Source organism: Phyllobates terribilis, unplaced genomic scaffold (genome assembly GCF_046119375.1).
Source record: "Phyllobates terribilis strain yellow unplaced genomic scaffold, ASM4611937v1 Scaffold_11__3_contigs__length_659146591, whole genome shotgun sequence".
NCBI lineage: Eukaryota > Metazoa > Chordata > Amphibia > Anura > Dendrobatidae > Phyllobates > Phyllobates terribilis.
The window spans coordinates 514,526,429-514,552,990 of record NW_027362771.1 but is presented as its reverse complement, the minus strand read 5'-3'; the positions used below and the strand labels follow the sequence as shown (position 1 = coordinate 514,552,990).

General features: G+C 43.1%; 1 protein-coding gene across 3 annotated transcripts in view; it reads right to left on the bottom strand.

Moving 5' to 3' along the window:
• The window catches only part of RASSF2 (Ras association domain family member 2), a 69,349-nt gene extending 43,193 nt beyond the window's left edge, over nt 1-26,156 (bottom strand). Inside the window, exons 1-2 of one of the 3 annotated variants that reach the window (XM_073653655.1) lie at nt 25,904-26,156; nt 185-275 (exon numbers count right to left, since the gene is read on the bottom strand). In XM_073653655.1, the coding sequence (XP_073509756.1) occupies nt 185-243 (59 nt within the window). In that variant the 5' untranslated portion in view covers nt 244-275; nt 25,904-26,156. Of the gene's footprint in view, nt 1-184; nt 276-3,642; nt 3,767-4,083; nt 4,217-25,903 lie in introns of those variants that run through there. The other 2 variants (XM_073653654.1, XM_073653656.1) reach the window with 2 other exon arrangements.
• Between the last annotated feature and the right edge of the window lie 406 nt (nt 26,157-26,562).

Sequence of the window (26,562 nt, the reverse complement as noted above, 5' to 3'; positions counted from 1 at the left end):
ATTGAATTTTCTCTTTAAAGGGAATTTTTGTGAAAGAAGCTGCTATTATTTTTTTTGCACTCCTCATTAGTTGTTATCCACAAGATCCAAGTGCAAAAGATAAGAAATATTTATTAGAGCGTTAATAGGGTATACTGAAGTCAGATGATGAGGGAGGAAGGTTTCAATAGGAAAAAAAACTCACTTGGAAATGTACTTGTCCTTCCCGCAGGGAACTAGTGATGGGTCAAGAAAATGCTCCATGTGTTCATCCCTTGGTTTATGGGAGGGAAAGCCTGAAAGAGAAAAAAGTATTATAATATAATTAAGGTCAGGAACATTCATCATTAAAGACTGGTAAAATCAAGTGATGGCAATGGAAGAGGGATCATGGTCATTCGGCCGCATGACATTTATCAGAGTCACCATAGTGCCGCCATAAAAAGTCACAACTAGAAAACCAGTATCACACATATGAATTATACTGCATTGCATGAGTGATGAGATTACAAAAAATCTAATTAAGATGAAGTGAAATCGCCTGAAACTGGGCGAGATCTCTCTAAGAGCAGCAATATTTGTAGTCTTGATAAAAGTGGAAGACTCAACTAATATACATAGTACTGGTATACTGGATGGAAAATGCCCTTTAAAGAGTTGTCCTGCTGTTAGCAGCAGAGCATCAGTCTGACGAATACACTCGTTTTTAACTATGGCCCTTTTACATCCATTTTTGTCTTCTCACAGTCATTGTACCCAGTGAGTATTACAACCTAATTGTACAATTATCTCTTGTCCTGTCACATTGGCCACAAAGACCAATCTGAGGACAGCAGGTTATAGGGTAAAAGGAGCTCAGCAGATAGATATATAATGGGAGAAGATACTGTATACATTTTTTTAGTATGTTTTTTTTCTCCTTTAATCCATATTTATTTTGGACTTGGAACAGTTCAGTGCGTGGTCTTTTTTCTGACATACAGAACTGTGCAAAAGTTTTAGACAGGTGTGGAAAAATACTGCAAAGTAAGAAAATATAGGTGTTCGTTTATTTTTATTCATAAACAAAATGCAAACTGAATGAACAAAAACTAAATCAAATCAATATTTAATAAATTGCACACAGTTTTTGAAGGAACTCGGTAGGAAGGTTGTTCCAAACATCTTGGAGAACTAACCACAGATCTTCTGTGGATGTCACTTGCACGAATATCTCCATGTAATCTCAGACATACCCGATGATCGTGAGGTCAGAGCTCTGTGGGGGCCATATTATCAATTCCAGGACTCATTCTTCTTAGCACTGAAGATAATGTTATTAAGAATTGTTTGGGGCCATTGTTGTGTTGCAGAATAGTTTTTTGTTTTTTTTTACAGACACCTACCTGATGGTATTGCATGATGGACAAGTATATGCCTATATTTCTGAGCATTATGGACATAAAAAATGGGTAGTGTAGAGGACTGTAGATGCAGTGGTCGCACAAAAAAAACAGTACAGCAGATGAAAGACACATTATGCTTACTCCCATTGGAAATCGGAAGCTGTCCAACAGAGTCATTAGCTCAAAACGGACAGCAATCAGTGGGAGACAGTTACACTATGGTTCAGAAAAGTCTGGTCAGAAATTATGTTCATGGAAGAGTTGTGGCCAAAGAACTTTGACATTGAAATAAAGCCAAGCGACTTAACTATGCATGATAACACAAAAACTGGGTGCAAGACTGGATGGGTCAAAATTTGAAATATCTGACTGTAACAAAAGCAGTTTATTCACTGAAGAGCGCTACAAAAATGAGCGTCTGCAGTAAGAGTGAAGCATGGTGGAAGTTCCTTGCAAGTTTGAGGATGCATTTCTGCAAATGAAGTTGAGGATTTGGTTAAGATTAATATAGTCCTCAAGGCTGAGAAATAAAGGCAAATACTTATCCATCATGCAAAACCATCTAGCAGGTGTCTGATTGGCTTCAAATGTATTCTACAGCAGGACAATGACCCCAAACATCCAGCCAATCTCATCAGAACACAAAAATATGGCAGTCACACAAAATATTCATTTGATTTAGATTTCTCTTTTGTTCATTCCCTTTATATTCTGTTTATTTTTTATCAATTAACACTTGTATTTTTGAAAGCATTATTACTTTTCCACACCTTCCTAAAATATTTGCACAGTACTGTATAACACCAATAAGACCACCCATTGGACTCCTAAACCCAGAGAAAGGTGGAATTAAAATAACAAATTAAAAGTTACACTGAACCTTTAATGACAAACCAACATATCAATCTGTTCATCTCTTCCTGCTGTGTAGCAAACTGACCACATATCGGACTGTGTAACGGTAATACCGGCGCCCCTATGTGGTTCCCTGACTGCCTCCATGCAGGGACACCAACATAATCACTGCTCCGGCCGCACGTCATGGTCTCTGTCATTGCTCCCTGCTTCCTGGTCTATGCACGTTGCACAGGCTTCCCAGCGGCGTGCCTAGTGCAAGCACACGCTCCACTGTTCTTAAAAACGCAGCACGTGCACTTTGAAAATGACCCCAGCCAATAGCTGAGAGGCATCTTGTATATAAGGCACCCTCCCCAGTAGGGAGGTGCCTGAGCAACCCCTGTAGTTCCGTACATTGAGAATATATGCACCTATATGTTGCCAGGTCCCCTGCCCTAGTATCTTGTGTAGTTTGTTTGTGTTCCCATGAACCTTTTCAGTCTGAAGGCTACCCTGTATCCTGAGGTGTTGGAACCAGAATCTGAAGCCACTTTGACAGTACCTGAATCTGTTTTGGAGTGGCCATCACAAAGTCCTGATCTCAAATCCTATTGAAAATTTATGGGCAAAGCTGAAAAGGCAGGTGGGAGCAAGGCGACCTACAAACCTGGATCAGTTACACCAGTTTTGTCAGGAGGAATGGGCCCAAATGCCATCCAACTATTGTGAGAAGCTTGTGGAAGGATATCCCAAACGTTTGACCCAAGTCATTCAGTTTAAGGGCAATGGTACCAAATACTAATGAAATGTATGTAAACTTTTGACTTTGCAGTAAGTGATAAAAATGCCTTAAAATATTCTCTCTCTCTCATTATTCTTTAAAAATTTTGGTAATCCTAATTGACCTAAAACGGGAAAGGTTTATCCTGATTTCATGTCAGATATTGAGAAAAACATTCATATGTGTCTTTTTATATAGTGTATGGAAACTTCTGGTTTCAACTGTATTTTCAGCCACTAAAGCACATTCCAATAAGTAGACAATGCTTTCAGCATATTGCTTCCAGTGGCTAGCAATGTATGGATTGCGCAGCTCCAGAAATTATTTATTGCCGAGCGCCGTAGTTCATCTCCCATACTAAACAATGTATGGCACTGCGATGATCAGTCCGTCCATTGCTTACATCCGGCCGCTGCCAGAGCAGATATCGGCTGATCGGTGGAGGTGCCAGCTGTCAGACCCCCATCAATCTCATACTAAAAATAGGTCATCAATAGTTTAGTCCCAGGCAGCAACTTTAAGAATAGGAAGAAAATGAAAGAAAATATATTGCTAAAGTTTCAGAGCCTTAATGTACCATAGAGAGAAAAATGTAAAAAGTATTAATAAACTAATAAACAATTCTATTGTAGTTATTTCCAGAAATCCTAATGTAATTACCTGTCCCGAGCTCATGTGGCTGGCTGGAAAGCCTCAGTCTAATACACTCCACAGATGTGCGGACTGCAGCGTGTCGCTACAATATTAGAATTTCTGGGCTTTTTTTTTTTTTTTTTTTTTTTTCGAAATTGTATTACACTTCCTGTTTTCAGACATGAAACCATAGATGAGGCCTGTCATCGAGCCCTGTGATAGTCACTTCCTTCCTAAAGTCGCAGAGTTTCCCTTCTTACATGCTGATGAGGGAGCAATTGACAGAGAAAAGGGTGAAAATGTTGTAATAGTTGTCGCAATGTTATCTTTTCACCTTCTACCTGGGTAAGATGACGTACAATACATCATTGTCAGTAAAGGTACATTTAAAGGAGTGGTCCACTAATTGGACAACTCCTTCTCATACCCCATGCTTGGCCCGATAAAATAAAGAAAGTCTATGCTCACCTCTCGTGCCGGGGGCGTTCCATCGGCGTCGGCACTCGCGGTCCCGGGGCTCCCGTGCTGTTGTTGTGACAGGTGAGCCCAGAGCCCAATCAGTGCTGGTGTCACTGGCCCCGACTTCGCACAAATGGAACATGAAGAGGAAGTCAGAGATCAGCTGCAGCCCGGACTTCCTTTTCATGTTCAATTCGATAGAAGTCGGGGCCAGTGACATCGGCGCTGATTGGGTGCAGGGCTCACCTGTCACAACAACAGCACGGAAGCCCCGGGACCGCGAGTGCCGACACTGCTGGAAAGACCTCAGCATGGGAGGCAAGTATAGGCTTTATTTATTTTATTGGAGCCAAATATTTAGATCAAGAAAGGGTTGTCCTAGTAGTGGACAACCCCTTTAAGCACCCCAATGCACTTTAGATACCTGCTGACCCTACGATGGTTAGCAGCCGTCTCCCTAACGGTGGCTCGGTGGTTAGCACAGCAGTCTTGTAGCGCTGGGGTCCTGGGTTCAAATCCCACCAAGCACAACATCTGCAAGGAGTTTGTATGTTCTCCCCGTGTTTGTGTGGGTTTCCTCCGGGTTCTCCGGTTTCCTCCCACACTCCAAAAGACATACTGATAGGCAATTTAGATTGTGAGCCCCAATGGGGACAGTGCCCATAATGTCTGTAAAGCGCTGTGGAATTAATGGCGCTATATAAATGAGTAAAATAAATAAATAACTCTGCCATATACAGGAGCACTCCTGCGTTCTCTGCTGCTAGACCTCTGGTGGCGGCTCATCTCTTAAAGAACAAAAGGATTGGTCATCCAAAATCGGACATGCTGTATTCTGATCTCCCCCACCATAACCTATCAGGGAAGAAATGGGGGCCCCCATACACATTACACTGTCAGCCAAATCAATTGATATTACAGAGTTCAGTCGACATTAGTCTACTGTATATTTAGACTTTTAACCGTTTTAATGCGGCCAGTCGGCTATATGCAAGCTGACCGGCGGTCGTTTTTTGGTCTGCTTACACAGGGCGGTGAACTTTCTACGCACACAGTTCGATCGGCTCGTCCTGTTTACATGGAGCCATGTGTTGTCGATGAACGAGTGTTTGGCATTACCGGCATGTTTAGACAGGCCAATAATTGGGAAACTAATCCCGATTATCAGCTTGTGAAATTGGGCCTTAATGCCGGGTTCATCAAGCTATCACTGTGCGCAAGAAAACACGCACCGACAACCCAGTGAAAATTTGTGATTTTCCACAAGGTATAGCGCAGGATTCTGGTCCATTTTTTGGACAAGAATAGTGCATCTAATGACAAATAGACCCTCCACCCGTCTGTGGTATAGTTTAGCACACGGACTCAGTCATGTCTGCAATTTGTGTACTTGCACAATAATTTCAACCTTCCTCTTAATCTGGCCTAAAACTTTCCCTCCCGAAAGTTAGTTTCAGTCAATTGAAATCTATAATTGTGACTTGGTATGTGGTAGTGACTAGGAAGGGGTGGACACAGAAAGCAGCGGTGTGCACAGATCACACCACAAGTAATCCATACTTGCACGTTGTGCAAATACCTCTAAAGGGAATCCGGCACCAGGTTTTTGCTACCTCATCTGAGAGAAGCATGATGTAGGGGCAGAGGCTCTGATTCCAGAGATGGGTCACTTACTGAGCTGCTTGCTGTCATTTTGATGAAATCACTGCAGATCTAGCAGTTCTCTGAATGCTGAGCTATGTATAACCTCACCCACACCACTAATTGGCAGTTTTCTTGGTACACTGTGCATAGACAGAAATCTGCCAATCAGTGGTGGGGGCGGGGTTATACATAATGAATATGCTTGACTACCTGGCAAAACCAAAGAAATAAGCCAGAGCATAAGCTGGTATATGTGCAATGTGTAAGCGCATGTTCACACTGTGGCCATTTCACAAACCCAAGACAAAAACAAAATCAGCAAATACCGCGTAGTACGTAAATGAGTAAATAGTAAAAGTACATGTAAATAACATAGGGTACTTAGTTAATACTATTTTGATCAAAAAAGCATAAAAACCATCCCACCACGAAGAGGTGCACCCACTATCAAAACTACACTAAGAAGTCCAGTAAGTGACACATCACTGGAATCAGTGTCTCTGCCCCTACATCATGCTGCTCTCAAAAATCTTGTGACAAATTCCCTTTAAGAAATGTCTACTACTGTTCTTGCTCTGTTATCGTAAAGCCATAATCTACCCTAGACACAAAATTTGACTATACATTGATTACTCCACAGTGATGGAGGTGAGGGATGTGGTTCAGACTTTCTACAGATCTTCTTAAGTGACTGTAGTGGCTATTGTGGACACAGAGAAAAAGGCCACCCAAGTTCAAAAGGAAGGCACCAGGTATGGCGACTACACATTTGTAATGTTTATGGTGGAGAATTGTTTAAAGTAGAATTGTGTGAATATGTACCGCATGGAAGGGTAGTGGAGTTGGAATCGTGGAGTTGGAGTCAGTGTCCATTTTGGTGGAGTCGAAGTTGGTATAAAATGGACACCGACTCGGACTCCTAATCTATATAATAAATTGGGTACAGTAGTTCAATGCAGTTTGTGGGGAATATTTTTTCATAAGAATTTGGGAAAGTTATGAAATATCTGTCCTATTCCTGATATAAGGGTCTAGACTTTTAGCTGAGATGAATCTGTGCTGCAGTTTATGTGCATGATAAGTAGTGAAGCTGCTCCTCTACAGATAAAGGGAAAAAAACAAAAACACACAGGGAAAGAATGCCTGCACTCATCTCAGAACTGCTAGAGTGAACAGGAAAGCAGGATTAAGAACAAAAAAGAACAGGTTCTTGCTATTATAACTGATAATGCTTCAAACATGATAAAGTACAATTAAATTGATGAATGAGCATAATGAAGGTGAACAGCAGCTAGAAGAACATTTCAGATTTAGTAAGTTTGAGCTGGAAGGCCACAGTCCTGTTCCCATAACGGAGGAACAAATAGATATTACTACAGAAGAACCGCAAAATGATTCTTTACAATTAGATGATCTTGTTGAAGCTGCTTCACACCTCTCTCCTATTCATCACATGCGCTGTGTTGTGCACACGCTGCAGCTGGCAATAAGAGATAGTCTGCAAGAGGGACATGCTGCAACTCTGATTAGCAAAGTGAGGAAATTGGCTATTGCTGCCAGAACCCCTAAAATTGATTCCATCTTGAAGAGACGTGCTGGAAAAGGGGCAATTGTGGAATTACAACATTTTTCACTTGCTCATAAAAAAAAGAAGAGTTCAATCGTTCATCAAAACTGACTGTGCACGAGGCAATTCCTTTATACCCTGAAATTGTTAGAGATGTTGCCCATGTGGTTACTGCTTTGCCACCAACCCAAGTTAGTGTAGAGAGATTGTTCTCTAGTCTTAAAATAATAAGGTCAGATTTGAGGTCATCTATGAAGGAGGTTCTGATGGAGGTGATACTATTTCTCATAACAAATTCATAGACTGCACAAATGTTATTCAGTATGTTTTTGTTGAAAACTGTTTTTTCCCCACTTACTGCATAGTGTATAATAATTTTTTTAGTCCAAAAAGTGAAAAGCCTATTTGGCACAATACTTCTATTCAACAAACACCCAATCACGTCAAAGAAGTATAGATGCACAAGTTTGATAAAAAGGTTTGGAACTTTTATTGAATTATTTAAAAGACATTTATAAAAACATACATAAAGGGGAAGTGAACCAATGAAGGTGCCTGCAGTGCTAGTAACAAGGATAATCAATCATTTATTCTGTTTAACAAGACTAACAAAAGGAGATCATATCAATGAACCCAGTAATAAATATATGAAGAATTCAATAAATAAGTAAAAGGATCAGTATCCAAAATGCATTCATCTAATAAGCATTAGTGGATAACAAGTACACACCTTAAAGTATTCAGCATAGAACAATATAGTCAAAATGCCATGAAAGTATATATCTATAAATATGTCAATAGATCATCTAGAGAAAAGCCATAAAGCCCACAAGTGGTAGACAAGTGTCAATATAGGGCAAAGTCAATTATAGCCCACAAAATACAGAAGAAGAAGCGATTGCGAAATGCGCATTGGGGCTGTCCTTACCTGCAGCTGAAAGGTTGTATTGTCTTTATTTACATTCTGCTTATCTCCATGCTTGGTGATACCATCTGTATTTTGTGGGCTATAATTGACTTTGCCCTATATTGACACTTGTCTACCACTTGTGGGCTTTATGGCTTTTCTCTAGATGATCTATTGACATATTTATAGATATATACTTTCATGGCATTTTGACTATATTGTTCTATGCTGAATACTTTAAGGTGTGTACTTGTTATCCACTAATGCTTATTAGATGAATGCATTTTGGATACTGATCCTTTTACTTATTTATTGAATTCTTCATATATTTATTACTGGGTTCATTGATATGATCTCCTTTTGTTAGTCTTGTTAAACAGAATAAATGATTGATTATCCTTGTTACTAGCACTGCAGGCACCTTCATTGGTTCACTTCCCCTTTATGTATGTTTTTATAAATGTCTTTTAAATAATTCAATAAAAGTTCCAAACCTTTTTATCAAACTTGTGCATCTATACTTCTTTGACGTGATTGGGTGTTTATAGTGTATAATAAATTGTAAATATGCAAAAGTTTTTTTGTTCTAAGGCTGAGTTCACACGATGCGTATTTAATGCGTTTCCGCGGCGTTTTTGCAGTTGCGTAAATGCCGCGGAAACGCATTAAAAACGCATGGTAGAAGGGCAGCAATGTTCCCCAATTGAAATCCGTATGTGCTGTGCCCATGATGCGGATTTTTACGCAGCGTAAACGCTGCGCTCAAAAATCCGCAACATGTCAATTAATTTTGCGTAAACGCGGCGTTTTCGCCGCCATTGACTTGCATTAGACCGCGCCAATTCCACAAGACTGCATCTGTACTTGCGTAATTGGTGCGTTCTAATGTGCGGATGGTACCCGGGTGTGGAGGAGAGGAGACTGTAAAACAAGAATAAAATAAAAAATATATATATACTCACCATCTGTCGGCCCGCGCAGCGCTCCTGCTTGGTTCCCGGCACTTGCAGTGAGTTGAAGGACCTGCGCTGACGTCAGAGTCATGTGACGGGTCACGTGACGCTGACGTCGGCAGGTCTTTCAATTCAAAGTTGCCGGCAGCCGGGAGAACGGAGTGAGCAGGACAGCGCGGGCCATCAGAGAGTAAAGTATACATGTATTTTTTATTTTTACCATTCTCTTGGGTCACACTATATAATTCCATGCTGGTTGCATGGATTTATATAGTGTGACCTAGTTGTCAAGCACTTTCCAAGTGATGCTAAAATCACCTGGAAAGCGCTTGTCAATCCACATGTGGAAACGCATGTGAATCCGCATGTATTCCGCAGGAAAAAAGCATGCACAATCTGCATGCGTTTTTTTCTGCCAGGGAGATGCAGAAATGATGCAGAAATTTTCTGCTTCATTTCTGCATCGTGTGCACATACCCTAAAGTTGTATTCCAATAAATATTTTATGTTCTATCTAAACAGCCTGATTATTGTATCATAATAATGATTAAAAGTCTGATGTTACCATTTTACTACAGTAAATTTATCACTTAAACTTAAACATGAGCCATGTATGAGGGAGTTGGAGTTGTAGAGTCGGAGGTGGAGTCTGTGTCATGGAAATTGAGGAGTCTGAGGTATGGCTTACCGACTCCACAGCCCTGCCGCACGGTTCACTTGTTAGGCTGCATTTGCTACAGGCATCTGCACTGCTACTCCAGGAGGTGCCATGCCTTGAATGATCATTTGGCACCAGAAATATTGTTTCTGGGTCTTATTTGCAAAACTGTCAAAACCATTTGATTAGCTGCAGCAATAGTAAAATGACAAAAGCACAATTCTAACAAAACATTGGACTGGGATTGTTTCCTGGATGCCAACTTGCAATAGAATGTATGTCAGTGGGGCCAGTCTACTAAGATCTTATGCTGATGAATCTCTGATTTTACATGGAACAGGTGGAGGATTTACTTCGGTCAGATTCCATAGGAAACACGCACTAGAAAATTATAGTATGCTCTAGTACTTCTCTAACATGTGTGCGCTTTGGCTAAGTTCACCCCAGCTTTGTGTTAAAGGGAATGTGTCATGAGAAAATGACCCATTGTTTAAATCAGATTTTTTTTTGCAATAATTGTGCGTGTGTGTGTGTGTGTGTAATATATATATATATATATATATATATATATATATACACACACACACACACACACACACACACACACACATACACACACACTATAGACCAAAAGTTTGGACACCTTCTCATTTAAAGATTTTTTCTGTATTTTCATGACTTTGAAAATTGTACATTCACACTGGAAGGCATCAAAACTATAAATTATATACTTAACAAAAAAGTATGAAATAACTGAAAATATGTCTTATATTCTAGGTTCTTCAAAGTAGCCACCTTTTGCTTTGATGACTGCTTTGCACACTCTTGGCATTCTCTTGATGAGCTTCAAGAGGTAGTCACCGGAAATGGTTTTCACTTCACAGGTGTGCTCTGTCAGGTCTAATAAGTGGGATTTATTGCCTTATAAATGGGGTTGGGACCATCAGTTGTGTTGTGCAGAAGTCTGGTGGATACACAGCTGATAGTCCTACTGAATAGACTGTTAGAATTTGTATTATGGCAAGAAAAAAGCAGCTAAGTAAAGAAAAACGTGTGGCCATCATTACTTTAAGAAATGAAGGTCAGTCCGTGCGAAAAATTGGGAAAACTTTGAAAGTGTCCCCAAGTGCAATTGCAAAAACCATCAAGCGCTACAAAGAAACTGGCTCACATGAGGACCGCCGCAGGAAAGGAAGACCAAGAGTCACCTCTGCTTCTGAGGATAAGTTTATCAGAGTCACTAGCCTCAGAAATCGCAGGTTAACAGCAGCTCAGATTAGAGACCAGGTCAATGCCACACAGAGTTCTAGCAGCAGACACATCTCTACAACTGTTAAGAGGAGACTTTGTGCAGCAGGCCTTCATGGTAAAATAGCTGCTAGGAAACCACTGCTAAGGACAGGCAACAAGCAGAAGAGACTTGTTTGGGCTAAAGAACACAAGGAATGGACATTAGACCAGTGGAGATCTGTGCTTTGGTCTGATGAGTCCAAATTTGAGATCTTTGGTTCCAACCACCGTGTCTTTGTGCGACGCAGAAAAGGTGAACGGATGGACTCTACATGCCTGGTTCCCACCGTGAAGCATGGAGGAGGAGGTGTGATGGTTTGGGGGCGACACTGTTGGGAATTTATTCAAAATTGAAGGCATACTGAATCAGCATGGCTACCACAGCATCTTGCAGCGGCATGCTATTCCATCCGGTTTGCGTTTAGTTGGATCATTATTTATTTTTCAACAGGACAATGACCCCAATCACACCTCCAGGCTGTGTAAGGGCTATTTGACCAAGAAGGAGAGTGATGGGGTGCTACGCCAGATGACCTGGCCTCCACAGTCACCAGACCTGAACCCAATCAAGATGGTTTGGGGTGAGCTGGACCGCAGAGTGAAGGCAAAAGGGCCAACAAGTGCTAAGCATCTCTGGGAACTCCTTCAAGATTGTTGGAAGACCATTTCCGGTGACTACCTCTTGAAGCTCATCAAGAGAATGCCAAGAGTGTGCAAAGCAGTCATCAAAGCAAAAGGTGGCTACTTTGAAGAACCTAGAATATAAGACATATTTTCAGTTGTTTCACACTTTTTTGTTAAGTATATAATTCCACATGTGTTAATTCATAGTTTTGATACCTTCAGTGTGAATGTACAATTTTCAAAGTCATGAAAATACAGAAAAATCTTTAAATGAGGTGTGTCCAAACTTTTGGTCTGTACTGTACTGTATGTATGTATAAAAAAAATTTTGCCCCTTTTTTCAGACTTTAATTTTCTATTGTTTCAGGAAAGAACACATGTATATAGTCACAATGGACAACCCTATCTTTTGTACTGAAGTTTCAAATGAGTTTGTGCTATGGCAGGGGAGCAGGGTCAGATGTGACACCATCTATTGTGATTGGTGGATCCTGTGTTATCAGCTGTATACAGAGGTGCAATCAGTCATTGTAATAGTGCCTCTGATAATATGGAGCCTTGCTAAAAACCCGTGTGGAATGGAATCTGTCACCAGGTATTTTCTACCTCATCTCTGAGCAGCATGATGTAGGTTAAGAGACCCTGATTCCAGCAATGTATCATTTACTGGGCTGCTTGCTGTCATTTTGATAGAATCATTGGTTTATCTGCGGCAGATCTAGCAGTTCTCTCAATGCTGATCTCTGTATAACCCTCCCACACCACTGATTGACATGTTTCTGTGTACACTGTAGATAGGCTGAAAGCTTCTGATCAGTGGTGTGGGCAGGATTATACAGAGCCCTTGAATATGGAGGACTACATAACAGCAGGTTTAGTAGTCCTCTAGGATTAATCTGCTGATAAAACTATGACACATAGCTGGAATCAGGGTCTATGCTGCTCTCCGATTAGGTGCCAAAAACCTGGTGACAGATTCCCTTTAAGAAAAAATTCTGCATACTGTGCTTTTTCTTCCATTCTACAAACGGACACCAAAGAAAGACCAAAAGGAGCCCATAATAACCAAAGGGCCCCTATGCTTCTGTCTACATTATTTGAGCATGGATTCATTTTGTCTGTTCTGTTTCAGGAAAAGACTCAGGCTATGTGCCCACGATGCAGAAATGCTCTGGATTTTTACTGAGCGTTTCTGCATCTCCCTGGCAGAAAAAATGCATGCGGATTGTACATGCGGATTTTACATGCGGATTTTACATGCCAGGGACATGCAGATGTGAAGCGTTCTTCACTTCCATTTCCGCATGCGGGTTGTCAAGCGCTTTCCAAGCGATTTTAGCATCACTTGGAAAGTGCTTTTCAACTTGGTCACACTATATAAATCCATGCATATAAATCCAAAATATTTTTTATTTTATTCTTTTTTTTACAGGTACTATGGTACCCGGTTCTGGAGGAGAGTCTCCTCTTCTCCAAACCCGGGTACAATCCGCACATTGAACCGTATTATATCCGCTTGTGCAGATGCAGTGATGCGAATGTCATGCATTCCAATGTAAGTCAATGGCGGCGAAAACGCCGCGATTCCGCAAACTAATTGGTAGTGCTGCGGATTTTTCCGCAATGATAATCCGCAGCGGAAATTTCCGCAGCATGTGCACAGCACATGTGGATTATCATTGGGGAATATGGCAGACCTTCTACCAAGCATTTTTTAAGCGCTTCTGCAGCGAAATTGCCGGTGCGGAAACGCTTAAAAAACGCATAGTGGGCACACAGCCTAACAGAATTCCCAAATGAAAATGTAGATGTGGCACCCCAGGGGTCCGGTTGCCACAGTGGCATTGCCTCCCTCACAAGAGGTGATGCCATGTCTGGAAGCAAGCAGGGGTCCCCTAATCAGGTTTTACTAAGCATGCAACACTTTCCTGGCTCCAGACCAGCAAGGGGAGTTACTCCCCTTGGCAACTGGGATCTGGAGGCGGGGTTAGTTAGTCTTAGTGTGAGGAGTTGAAGTGAGGATGTTGATGAGCAAGGAGCTGGGGAGTGAAGCTGTGCAGCAGTTCACCCCAGAGGGACACAGAAGAACCGGACATCGGAGTCCGAGGCTGTGGGGCACTGAAGGCCCAGCAGCAGAAACCGGAGGGCAGGAGACTGCAGGTCTCCTGGCCCCATCAGACGCCAGGAGGCTCAGCAGCACCGCAGGGCCCAGCACTGCCACGTGGGAGCGACGCACCAGCAAGGCCCGAGCTGCCTGCCATACGGGTGAGCACAGAAACATTGCACTCAGGGACGAGGGCCACCGCACAGCTACAAGCAGCAGGGCCAAAGAGTTTAGTGGAAAGGGAAGGCCTCCAACTTCACTTGGCAAGGAGGATTCTTTACTTGCTTCCAGGCTGCCCGGACTTCCACTTCTAGCCAGTACCCTAGTCCCGGCTTGTCTAATCACCACCAGTAAAGAAAAGAGGAAACAGCCATTAAGTTGTGGAATGATTATTGCTGCACCATCAACCCCTGCACTACAACGCTCAGCATAACCCATAACATCTACACTGCCCTGGAGCTAAGCTCTACCTGCGGAGAGCCACATCATCCCTGCTGCAGTAACATCATCAGCTCCAGAGGACTGCTCTGCAGCAGCGGCACCCCTTAGCCGCATACCACAGGTGGCATCACAAACTTTATACAATCACTATAAATCCCCTATCAATAACCCCTTTTGATTGACCGCCCTGGGTCACCACCACTGTGACATCCCCCAGCATCTACCAGCCTGGCACCGGGTACCCCACGGCCCAGGGGGCGCGTCATAGACACGCTAAGCAGTGAGCTGTAGGTTTCTGAAATATTAGTGATGTATATGTTGTATGCATCTAATATGTGAGCGGTGTATACTGTATGTGTCTAATATGTGAGCGGTTTATATTTTGTTCCCATCTAATATGTGAGCATTGTGTGTGCTCTATGTGTATAATATGAGTGGTGTGAACAGTGGTTGTACTGTATGCATCTAATGTGTGATATATATATATATTATATATATATATATATATATATATATATATATATATATATATATATATATATATATATATATATATATATATATATATATATATATATATATATATATATATATATATATATATAATGTGGAATAGGGCTGCAGCCATTGGCGAGGTACTCGTGCTTCACGCCCCGGCATGCTACATGGAAATGGGGGTCCTGGTTGGGTGTGTGGACTTTAGCTGTGCTGGCAATGCGCCCCTGCAGACTGCATGATGCCGTTGTATTCGGCCTGCTAAGGAAACTGTACTGTTTGTCAATGGAGCCTGTTGATCATAAGGCTCAACTTGCACTGGCTGTGCGGCTTCTTATTAAATGCTACTGTTCTAGTGTTTATGAGGACTCTTATCAAGTGTGTCTGATCAGCAAGTGAAACAACCTATGTGTCTGTGCCTGAGGGTCAATACCCCTGTGTGCCTGAGAGAAGCTACAGCACACAGTCTATGATCACCCTGAGTAACGGTTACCCCAGGATTCCAAAGAATTCATGCGACCTATCTCGCCCCTATCTGAACCTAGCGGCGTGCTTGTAACACTAGCGTCACCCTGTCCTCAACTACCATCCCTATATTGGCTCTTCACCAATCGCCGCACACGTGCCTCACCCTGGCGTATGGCTAAGGCTAGGGATGGGAGGAGATGAGTACTAGTCAATGTCCACTAATCTCTATAGACAACAAGGGTAGACAAACAGGGGGGATTGCTTAGCTTTAGACGACTCCAAATGTGCACATGGCCTCAAGCACCAGAGAGGACAAAGTACTGCTCTTGCTAAAGCCTCACAAGTAGTAATGAATAAAGCCAGCACCTTCCTCTCAGACACACCAGGTATTTATACACCCAAGCTAGGGAGCTAACTAACCAGAGGGAGGTATCCACTAGGTCCTAGAGACAGCCTCTCATCTAAGAAGATGTCTGTAATGCCAAACGTAGAGATCTACTACAAACAACTGCAGTGCCACTGTGTCACCTCTGATACACCCATGACAGCAACATCTCCACTTCCTTACATGTGCATCTAATATGTGAGCAGTGTGTGCTGTATGCATCTAATATGAGTGCTGTATTTATTTATTTTATTCACTTATATAGCGCCATTAATTCCACAGCGCCTTACAGACATTATGGGCACTGTCCCCTTTGGGGCTCACAATCTAAATTCCCTATCAGCATGTCTTTGGAGTGTGGGAGGAAACCGGAGAACCAGGAGGAAACCCACGCAAACAAGGGGGGGAAATACAAACTCCTTGCAGATGTTGTTCTTGGTGGGATTTGAACCCAGGACCCGCATCTAATATGTGTGCGATGTGTGTGCTGTATGTGTGACGCGCCCCCTGGGCCGTGTGTGGGGGAATACCCGGAGCCGGGTCTCTGTGTAATGTCAGGGGTTGTAGTCTCCGTGGTGGCGACCCGGTCCCGTGGCTCAGGGTGGTCAAACCAGTGGCGGATCTGTTTATTTGGTTTTTAATGTTTAAATGTCCGACTACGCCACCTGTGGATTGCGGTCACTGAGAACCGCCGCTGCGGGGCAGACCGCTGAGGCTGATGTTGTGTGCTCAGCAGAGGGTAGTATAACTCCCCACGGGAGGAGTATAGCCTCAGGGCAGTGAGTGCAGATGGTGGGGGTGATGGTGCACGGGAGCAACAGTAATGACTCAGAGTCCAGTGATGCAGTCCAGGGTCTTGACTCACAGTTTTATACTCCATGCCACTTCTGCAGGTAATGGCTGCCCACCAGTTGAGGGGCTCGGCCAACTCCCAGGTACCTTTGGAATGCTTTTCAGGACCCCCTTCGTGTGTCCTTTCTCTGGCCTGTCATACCCCACAATTGACCACGTTTCTGTCCAGCTGCCTCGGGCCTTGGCGGGCAAACGTATGTTCTGTTTCCCTGGGCCCTATATGGTGCCTTCCTAACGGGAGTAGTGAGGGGCCGTAACACGTGCAATGCCACGGCCTCCGGTTACTAGCTGAGGGTAGTTGCTCTCCTCCACTAGATGAGGGATCCGGTTCCCTTTCTTGGCCTGACCCCCCTTACTCTGGTAGCGGCGGGCGTACGGTGGCGACTGGCCGATCCGCACCCCTGGGGTCCCTTCACTCCACTCCTGGAGCCTCCTCAGTTCCTCTCCTCTCCTTTCTTCTCCTCCAGGCCCAGGCCTTGTGACAGAGCCCCTGCTCCCAGTCTTCTTCTCTCTTTTCTCCCTCCTCTCTCTCTGACTCCAAGATGGTGCCCACCTTATATACTCCTCCTTCCAGTGCACCCTGGATCTACTCTCCCCACCCACACACTACTTGGTTCCCCCTTTCTAGGTGTCCCCCCCTCCCCACTCCAGCCAGGGACAGGGGCAGTTGTGCTCACTCTTGGGAGCATTGTCGCCCTGCCCCCCCCGGAAATGTGGTTTAGTGCATGTAGGTGTTAGGGTCCTGAGCCACACTCCATCCTTACCTGGAAGTGAGATATCACACCTCTGGGTGAGATGCAATACCTCTGTAGCGACCGAACCCTCGGGGCGCTACATGTGTCTAGTAGGAGAGGCAGGGGCCAAGATGCCTTGGCTGTATAGGGCCTAGAAATTCCCAATGGCTGCCCTGAGAAAACATCTGACAGTGGCCACAGTCTGATTGATACCTAGGCATCCATTCCATAGGGAACAATTTAAAAAAAAGAATATATACATTATTTTTTAAAAAATGGTTCCCTATGGGAAACGGATGCTTAGGTATCAGACTGTGGCCACTGTCAGAAGTTTTCTCAGGGCAGCCATTGGGAATTTCTAGGCCTTATATTATATATATATATATATATATATATATATATATATATATATATATATATATATATATATATATATATATATATATATATATACACACACACACACACCACACCCATTTTTTTTCTCATAACCCTCTAATTAGAAAAAAACTAGTCTTTTGTACTTTCTTATACATTTAAACCAATAGTATGTAGATGCATACCGACTTCACAGAGCCCAGGAGAACACACTTTTGCCTCCATCTGGTAAGAAGTGGCCTGCAGTAATATTAGTAATAAAGTTTATACAAGAAAAGATCCCATGGAATACATTAGGCTAAGTGCACAAACGCAGTTTTCACTTAGGCTAAATCTATAAACTAGCACCTGGCAGAGCACAATACAGCAATATGGAGTACTATTGTTGGATTATACAACAGCTACAGACTTGTGGTAAGGGACTGATATGAGCAGGCAGCGAGATGGCGCTTCCTTAAATGTTCTAGTTGGTTAATACTCTACTATTCTATGATCCCTCTGGTTTGTTGGTCTCAGTTCCTTTCCTGTATCCTCCATGTTGTTGATGAAGATAATGGTTACTGTATGTCACGTGTCCTTCTCCCACAATGTCTGAGTGCAGAATGATTCTGCTGAAAGCTGAAATCTGCAACACATATGGCCATGCTGTTAGCATGAAACCTTTCTCTCATCCGCCATATATTTTTCTGCCATAAAGTAAGATTGCAAATAAATCTTAGAGAAATAGTGAAACCTTTCATTAGGTTTTCCCATTTCTTTCTGATGGGATCGAACCGCAGTGTTAACGAGGAGGAAACATGGACCACAAGTAACAGTGTAGAATATCTTCCATCTCACATTTTAACGGCATATGTCTAAAATCATAACAGAATAAAAAGACTATGGATTTATATAAACGCAGGTCATTTAAGCATTTAGAATAATCATTTAGATTAGCCAAGGAAACTATAAAAACAATAAAAACTTTTGTGTACATACGTGTAAGTAAGAAATGAGAGTTACAACATGGAGTGACGGTGACAGCGGTGGAGTGTTGACAGGAAACCACATTACACAGCAAGTACTACAGAAGGAAGTGTTCACAGGTCACAAGCTCCATGTACTGCAGCTGCCGCAGGCCTGTTCTCTGTGTCTCATTATATAGTGAATATCATGGGTTTTTTTTTTTTTACATAGAAGTATATGGTAGAGTGAAGATTAAGAAAAAGAGTCTGCCCCACAAAGACAGCACCACTCTTGTCCATTGGCTTTGACAGTTATTGCTGCTCAGCCTCTTTAAAAGGAAAGATTGGCATGCAATACCAGACATGGCCCATCGCATTGACTGTGGGGAACAGGAAAATAAAATAAAGAGAAGAGCCTGTTCACACATTGCAAATTTTGTGGTAGAAATTTTGTGATTGAAAACAATCTCCATTCATCTGGATGAGGCCGTAAAACATCAATGGGACAGATGCAAATATCTGTAGCAAATATGCACCATGATGTGATTTCATCCTTATTCTCTGCAGCGTTTTTTTTTTTGTATTTTGGTTTTTTTTTGTATTTTTTTTAATTCATGGGTGAACTGGCACATGAATAACTGTTCCACCTGGTTTTGTGGATGAAACATCTGTTCTTCTGCGAAACAAGGCTCCTTTTTTTTAAAAAAAAAAAGAATCAATTGAAAAACAATCAAAACAAAGCTCAGCAGCTGTCAGCCAAATCGCCCTTTCACCACTGCCCCTCTGTGTGGCCAAAGGGCTCATGCAGACGTCCGAGCGCATCGGTCCAAGCACGGACCATTAATGCACGGATTTCTATGAAGCTGTCACAATCTGTGCATTGTGGTTCGATCTCGGACCGATTGCACAGACGTCTGAATGAGCCTTTACTCTGAAATTTTTTAAAAAATAACAGCAAGGTCCACATCACTTGGGCCATACATCATGGCTTCATCTAAATCAGGATAAAAAAAATCTGGATTCTTTTTAGGCAGACACAAAGGCGTACTCTTACACACTTCTGTGAACAACTTAAAAAGAAAATGGACATTGTTAGAATGGAGACCAAATAAAGTACAAAGTGACTTTGTCTGCCTCAATATAGTGACGATCTGACTTAACCCCTGATGAAGTCTTGAACGTAATGTGAAACAAAACAGTTCAGTTTTCTACTTATGACAAGCAATGAAACATGTTATAAAGCAATTACAGCCCTCATATCGACTATCAGGCTACAGTATGATCACGAGTGTATAAAAAAAAATTGTCAGTGTTTCTTCCAGAAAACTATTTTTCTTCCTCATTTGTCATCCGTATGCAATCCATTTTATACAGCAGCAGTTATTAAAGATTTACAAGACTAAATACAGTTTATGTATGTTAAAGAATTGCAATGTATCCGGAAAACTCAGAAGGTACATGGTGGCTCTGGATGGAATCCGATTTTTTTTTTTTTGTTTATTCAGACTTAAATGGGCGAGTCCCATCCGACATACGGAAGAAACGAGTGCATGCAGCACAGACATAAGGGCCGTGAAAAAATGATATATAAAAATCGCTCTGTGTGTGCATGTAGTGTTGTGTGAGTGTAGTAATATATTCCCCCACTATCGCCGCCGTTCTTCTCAGCTGCTCACTGAAGTCACTGCAATTATCACTACCTGGCTCCTTCTTTGCTATTGTGAGAGTGTGAACTGTGATAGCAGCAGGAGAGCATTAGGACCCTGTGAGTTTTGCCTGGCTGAGCTCAGTACAGGGGCAGATCAGGAGACCCTGTGTGTTCTGAGGGTGTCTGCTGTGGGGGGGGGGGGGGGGGAGTCTGAGGAGAGCTGTGAGGACTGAACTGCAACAAGATGCTCTCTCTACAAGCTTTCCTGTGGGGGCTGTTAACCCCTGGCCCTGGTGAAGCTGTGTCCCTGCTTAAGAACCAGTGCTGAGCTGGGGAAAGCTGTGTGGCTCTTTGGAGTTTTGTGGAAGTCCATGCTGAGTGACTAGAGACTTTGTGCTGAACGAGCCAAATGTCGAGTGAGAGGGAAAGAGACTGAGGATATCATCTCTGTGACGGAGCGCATGGTCGGTGGCCTGGAAAACAGTGAGTGACTATGAGAGGAGAGACGGGGTCCGATGTCATTCACATTGAGAGGATACTGACAAGCCTGGTGAAGAGTTCTTCCCAGACCTTAACCCGAGGCTACAGGACTAAAGTCTCCGGTGTGTTGGTTCGGCATTGGCCGACAAGACAAGGAACCTTTGCTGTTTTTGTGAATGTTGCTTTTTATTTGGCGCGAAAGTTTTCCCGGGACTAGCTGCAGCCACCGCGATTCACAGGCCTCTGATAGACCACGTCTGAGGTTAACGGTACCGTAACTGTAAGATACCCGGGTATCCCTATACTAGGGGTATAAGAGCAATTGGTATAGTTTCATGCATTGTTATGGTTAATAGTGGTAGGATTGTACTCAGTGTGCCATCTCAGGGGTCCCTATAGAACACCCCCATTAGACTGACAGTGTTTAGGTAAAATTGTTCCAGATTTTTAGTACTGTATAATTCACAAACTGGAAACCTTGAGATTGGCACATTGATTTCAGCTTTTGATGATTGTGTGTATTTAGTAGAGACAGTGTCCCAGATAGAACCCGAGATTGATTCATGCAATACTGAATTTTAGTCTAATCCGTTTTAGTAAAGAAAGTGTAGTTTACTTCTGTCTTTGTCTGTGACTCACTGGATCTCTCTCGGACCTCCGGTCATTACACTATTCAGGAGCCGGAAGTCAAAATTACAATGAAAGTCTATGGAGCCTTGTACTGATGTTCCATAGATTTTCATAGTAGTAGAGACTTCTGGGTCATGCAGAGTGCAGCATGACCATGACCAGTCTCCAGAACGGTGACGTCAATGAGCAGCAGAGAAGAACGGCGCTGGATCCTGGACACAGTGGCGGTAGGCGAGTATATTACTACACTCACACTACAAACACATTTACTACATAAAAATTATTGTGGGCTAATGCTTCTCTAAGTAACATTGGTCTGAGTGTTGTCCATTATTTCTCACACAGTACTCAGAATTAAAATACCATCATGTGAACTAGGCCTCACCAAGGGTGAGATTCAACAGGGTCACCTCAGTTCTCCCGACTCGAATGCTAAATTAATAGCCAGCTCGGCAAACTAAGGGAGCTGAAGACTCCAATCTGGTTTCCCAGTGGGTATCAGTGTCTGTAAGGGCCACAGCTTAGGACTTATTAACACCACAATATGGCAGATATTATTTTCTTGGGGCACTATAATGACACCGTACTGTGCTGAGATGTGCTGCAGAAGGCCGGAGAAGATAGAAGTCTGCAGAGACGAGCTGTGAATGTGATCATTGCGTCTGGACAAGATGAAGAATAAAAGGATGAGAATAACTGCAATAAGAGAAGATGTCACCTATAAGGTACCTGCAGGTAAAGGTCATGCTGGGAGCTATAAGTTCATGCAATACAAATGGAACAATGGAAGGGGCTGACCTGATATTGCAATTCACTACTGTACTAAGCACGATGCTGCGTTTGTGTGCTGGTGGCGGTTCCGGGGCTGCGTTTGTGCGCTGGTGGCGGTTCCGGGGCTGCGTTTGTGCGCTGGTGGCGGTTCCGGGGCTGCGTTTGTGCGCTGGTGGCGGTTCCGGGGCTGCGTTTGTGAGCGCATGGTGGTTCTGGGGCTGTATTCGTTTACTAGTTTTCATTTTGTGTAAATGTAAGAATTCTTGTGAGATGAATTGCTATGTGGCTATGTTAATAAAATAGTGTGATGACTGAGAATTTAGTCAGAAAGATGGGAGCAGATGTTTTAATATATTTTAAAATTCTGTAATCTTATGACATACTTTTATAACACCTACTACACAATCTGTACTCAGAGAGGTTCCACTGTGTGTTATTTGTGGCATTAAGTAGGACTGTAGTGAACATTTACCACATTACCTGCAGGAAAATGCGCCTTTGAATGTCAGTTACCATTACTTTTATATTATGGATGAAGGAAGGATGTGCATAAGAAGGCAGATTGGCAGTTTCAGGCCTTGGAAAGTAGGTGACAGGTCCTCATGAACGCTGCATTTTCAATACCTGCTATTCCTTAGTTTTGTTGAACCAAAAAGAAAAAAAACACAATAGTATTTACTGAAGTGGAATCCTGTTAAAAAAAAAAAAGTTGCTTCTTTCTGTCTCTAAATATCTCTATATCAATATACCCTTAGGGTGTGCGTGCACAGTAGTTTTGACATTGTTGTGCACCATGTTCATTTTATGAGGGGCTTTTGTTCACATACTCTGACAGTGTTCACAGCGACCTTACACCTCCTTCAGACTTTATTTTTTCATGGATAGAAGCTGTACCCTTTATTTTTTCTGTGGCTCTCCACAATTCCATATATCTTTTTTTGTGGACTGTTTCCACGAAAAAAAAGTTACAGAGACATGTCCATTTTTTACCATGGATAAGATCACCCATGAGTCTATGGGTCCGTGAAGATCATGGACAGCACACAGATGCCATTTGTGTACTGTCCATTTATAGGCTCAGGACATACATCCCATGCTACACTGTAGTATATGGAAGGAAATCAGTCCATTTTCTCACGCACTTGAAGCCTTACGCCACTTTTACACTTTTGTATTTTGCATGAATATTTGTAAACCAAAACCTGGAGAGGATCCAAAGCATAAAACAAAAGTACAAATCTTCCCATTATAGTTTTTCTTTTTATGGGACCATCCACTGACTTTGGTGTTACAAATATTGATGTAAAATACTAATGTGTGAATAAGGTTATAGGCTATACTCGCATGACATATTTTCGAGCAACACACTGACCAATGAAATGTAATGGTACAAATGAGCAATTTTCCACATGGACCAGGGGCATACATAGAAATCATGGGGCCCCATAGCAGAAGTTCTAATCCCCCCCCCCCACAGTAATTTTCCTCCTGCTGAAGTCCTAGATTCCTCTTTCATGGCCCCCATATAGTATGATGCAAACAAAAGTGCCCCTCCCCCCCAAACACAGTATGATACCCCCATGGTGCATTCCTCCACATGCACAGTATAATGACCCTACTGCACCCTACCTCAACTCCCAAGGCAAAGTGTGGTGACCCCAACACAGTATGATCCCCCAACTGTGACCCCCACACAGCTCCATGCAGTATAATGGCTCCCACTAGCCCTCTAAACAGTATATTGGCCTCCACATAGTATGAAGTATGAAGAACCCCACACAAACCTTCACACTGTATAATTGCTTGCATACAGTATAATGGACCCCCACATATTATAATGGCCCCACATAGCCTTCCATATAGTATAATGCGCCCCCCACGGTCCTCCATACAGCATAATGCGCCCCCCACGGTCCTCCATACAGCATTATGCACCCCCCACGGTCCTCCATACAGCATTATGCACCCCCTACGGTCCTCCATACAGCATAATGCACCCCCCACGGTCCTCCATACAGCATAATGCACCCCCCACGGTCCTCCATACAGCATAATGCACCCCCCACGGTCCTCCATACAGCATAATGCACCCCCCACGGTCCTCCATACAGCATAATGCACCCCCACGGTCCTCCATACAGCATAATGCACCCCCCACGGTCCTCCATACAGCATAATGCACCCCCCACGGTCCTCCATACAGCATAATGCACCCCCCACGGTCCTCCATACAGCATAATGCACCCCCCACGGTCCTCAACACCCCCATACTGTATTATGGCCACCGATAATACACTGGTCACTGATTTAAAAAAAAAAATAAATACAGTAAGGACACACGGATGGTAAAACGGACACATGGATGACACACGGATGATAAAATGGACACATAGATATCATTGATACCAGTTTTCCACGTATGCATTTTATATGGATGGTGAATAGATTATATAATTAGACCGTGGCATATTTACCGTGTATTTTAGGTAATATTACTATTTTCATCTGGATTTGTAGGAAGGAGCATAATGGAGGTGTGGTTGTGGTTGTCATGGCACATAAAATGCTTGTTATTTCTAAAAAGCTACATCTGCTTGACAGGGCCGACATTCACACACGTCACATGGAAATCTAATAACTATCCTGCCCACCTGTTCATACTATATCAAGACACATATGAACTATTAACACAATGTTTCTATGAATGTGCCCATTTTACACCCCCACATGTAGCAGAGATGGATTTGTAATTTATAGTTTTGTTGGGGGTATCACGGTTGGGTTCACAGACAAACCGAATTAATGGATCCGTTGCATAACTGGAGCAGAGGGGCCCCATTGATTACTTCGGGGGTCCATCTGGGTTACATTATGTATCAGGTTTTAACACAAAAAACAAAGTTGAGTATTATGCGCTTTTTCTTCCATTGTAAACACGTGACACATGGCGGAGCGCAGCGTACCCTGTAACAGCCCGTGGAGCCCCTCTGCATCAGTTATGCAACAGATCCGTTTTTGACATTAAAGGCCCCAGCCCCACAATCAGTATTTGGTCAGTATTCAGTCAGTATTTTTTCTCAGGAGTGGGAGCCAAAACCAGGTGAGGAACAATCAGAGAAAAGGTATAATAGAAACAAGTCACCAATTCTGCATTTATCACCCACTCCTGAGAAAAACTACTGACCAAATACTGATAGTGGGGCCGTGACCTAATTCTGGTTGTCTGTTTCTTAGAAAGGAACAGGTCAATAACGGACTATCTGATTAGAAGTATGAACTGGGTCTTATTTCTCTGCCATCCTGATATCATTGTGATGCGTGTCAGATGAACAACTCACCTCTGCTACATCTGCACATCTTTTACGGACGCTTATGCAGCTTTCAGCGAACATCAGTACAGGGGTTAACGCAGAATGAGCAGTGCCGGGGAATGTAGGAAAGTTGCTGTCCTGCCAGCAGAATGCATTTTGCTCACATACACAGCCTGCGTGCCAAGAAATCAAGTTTAACCCTTTCTACCGGCACCGGGGTAAAATGATTGAAGCATACAGCTGGCTGTATACCAGTGTATATACACAGCAGTGCAGCTGGGTACGTTATTCGGCGCAACTCGTCATATGTCGCGGTTTGCGATCGGCAGATTTACGTAGGATTGATGGTAAACCGAATGCATTATCGAAGCGGCGAAACGTGCTGCAAACGATCAAGTGACAAACTCAACTCTGCTACATCTGTATGTTAGAACAGTTTAATGAAACACGAGAGGAGGTAATAGAGCAGGAATAAATGTAGGGTTAACGGCAGACAATAAGAACATGGGGTAACGGGGAAATTAGGAGAATTGGAGTGTTCTCACCTGATGGTGTCCTCCGCTGTGTGTGTCCTCACGGGGTGCAGCCACTGCCCCTCTCCCCATCAATATAGGGAAGTGAGTGTATGGAGGAGCACTGTCTATACAGCACTGTGATAGATGGCTCAGTCTTCCCTCCTGCTGCCCAATGACAGCTGGTGGTGGTGCCGGGGCCTGACAATCATTGGAGAGCCTGGGCTCGGTTGGGCGTACCCTCTTATAGACAATGCTAAGAAAGGGAGGGGGTGTGCTGGTCACAGCATCTGTCTGAGGAAGCAGCCCAAATACTGGTGCAAGCAGGAGGAGATGGAGGGGGCGACAGCCTTTGTCGTACTTCAAGGGACGTGGGAAAGTTGCTAAGTGATACACAGGCCATCCGATATACCGCGAGCCCCAGAAACATGGGGACTACCCAGCCAAGAAGTAAAGCCCACCACCAGCACATACAGGGGCCGGCGAAAAGAGAAGATGCCATTACACACGCAGGAGTCCATTGAATCAAAGAAATGTCTATTGGTGTCATACTAAGGGCTCATTCACACACAAGGCCTCATTCAGACGTGCGTGATTGTTGTTCATCAGTGTTTTGGATCTGACTTTCATCAGTGTTTGGTCAGTGTCAGTTTTTGCCATCAGGATTTCATCGGTGATTTTCATGAATAGAT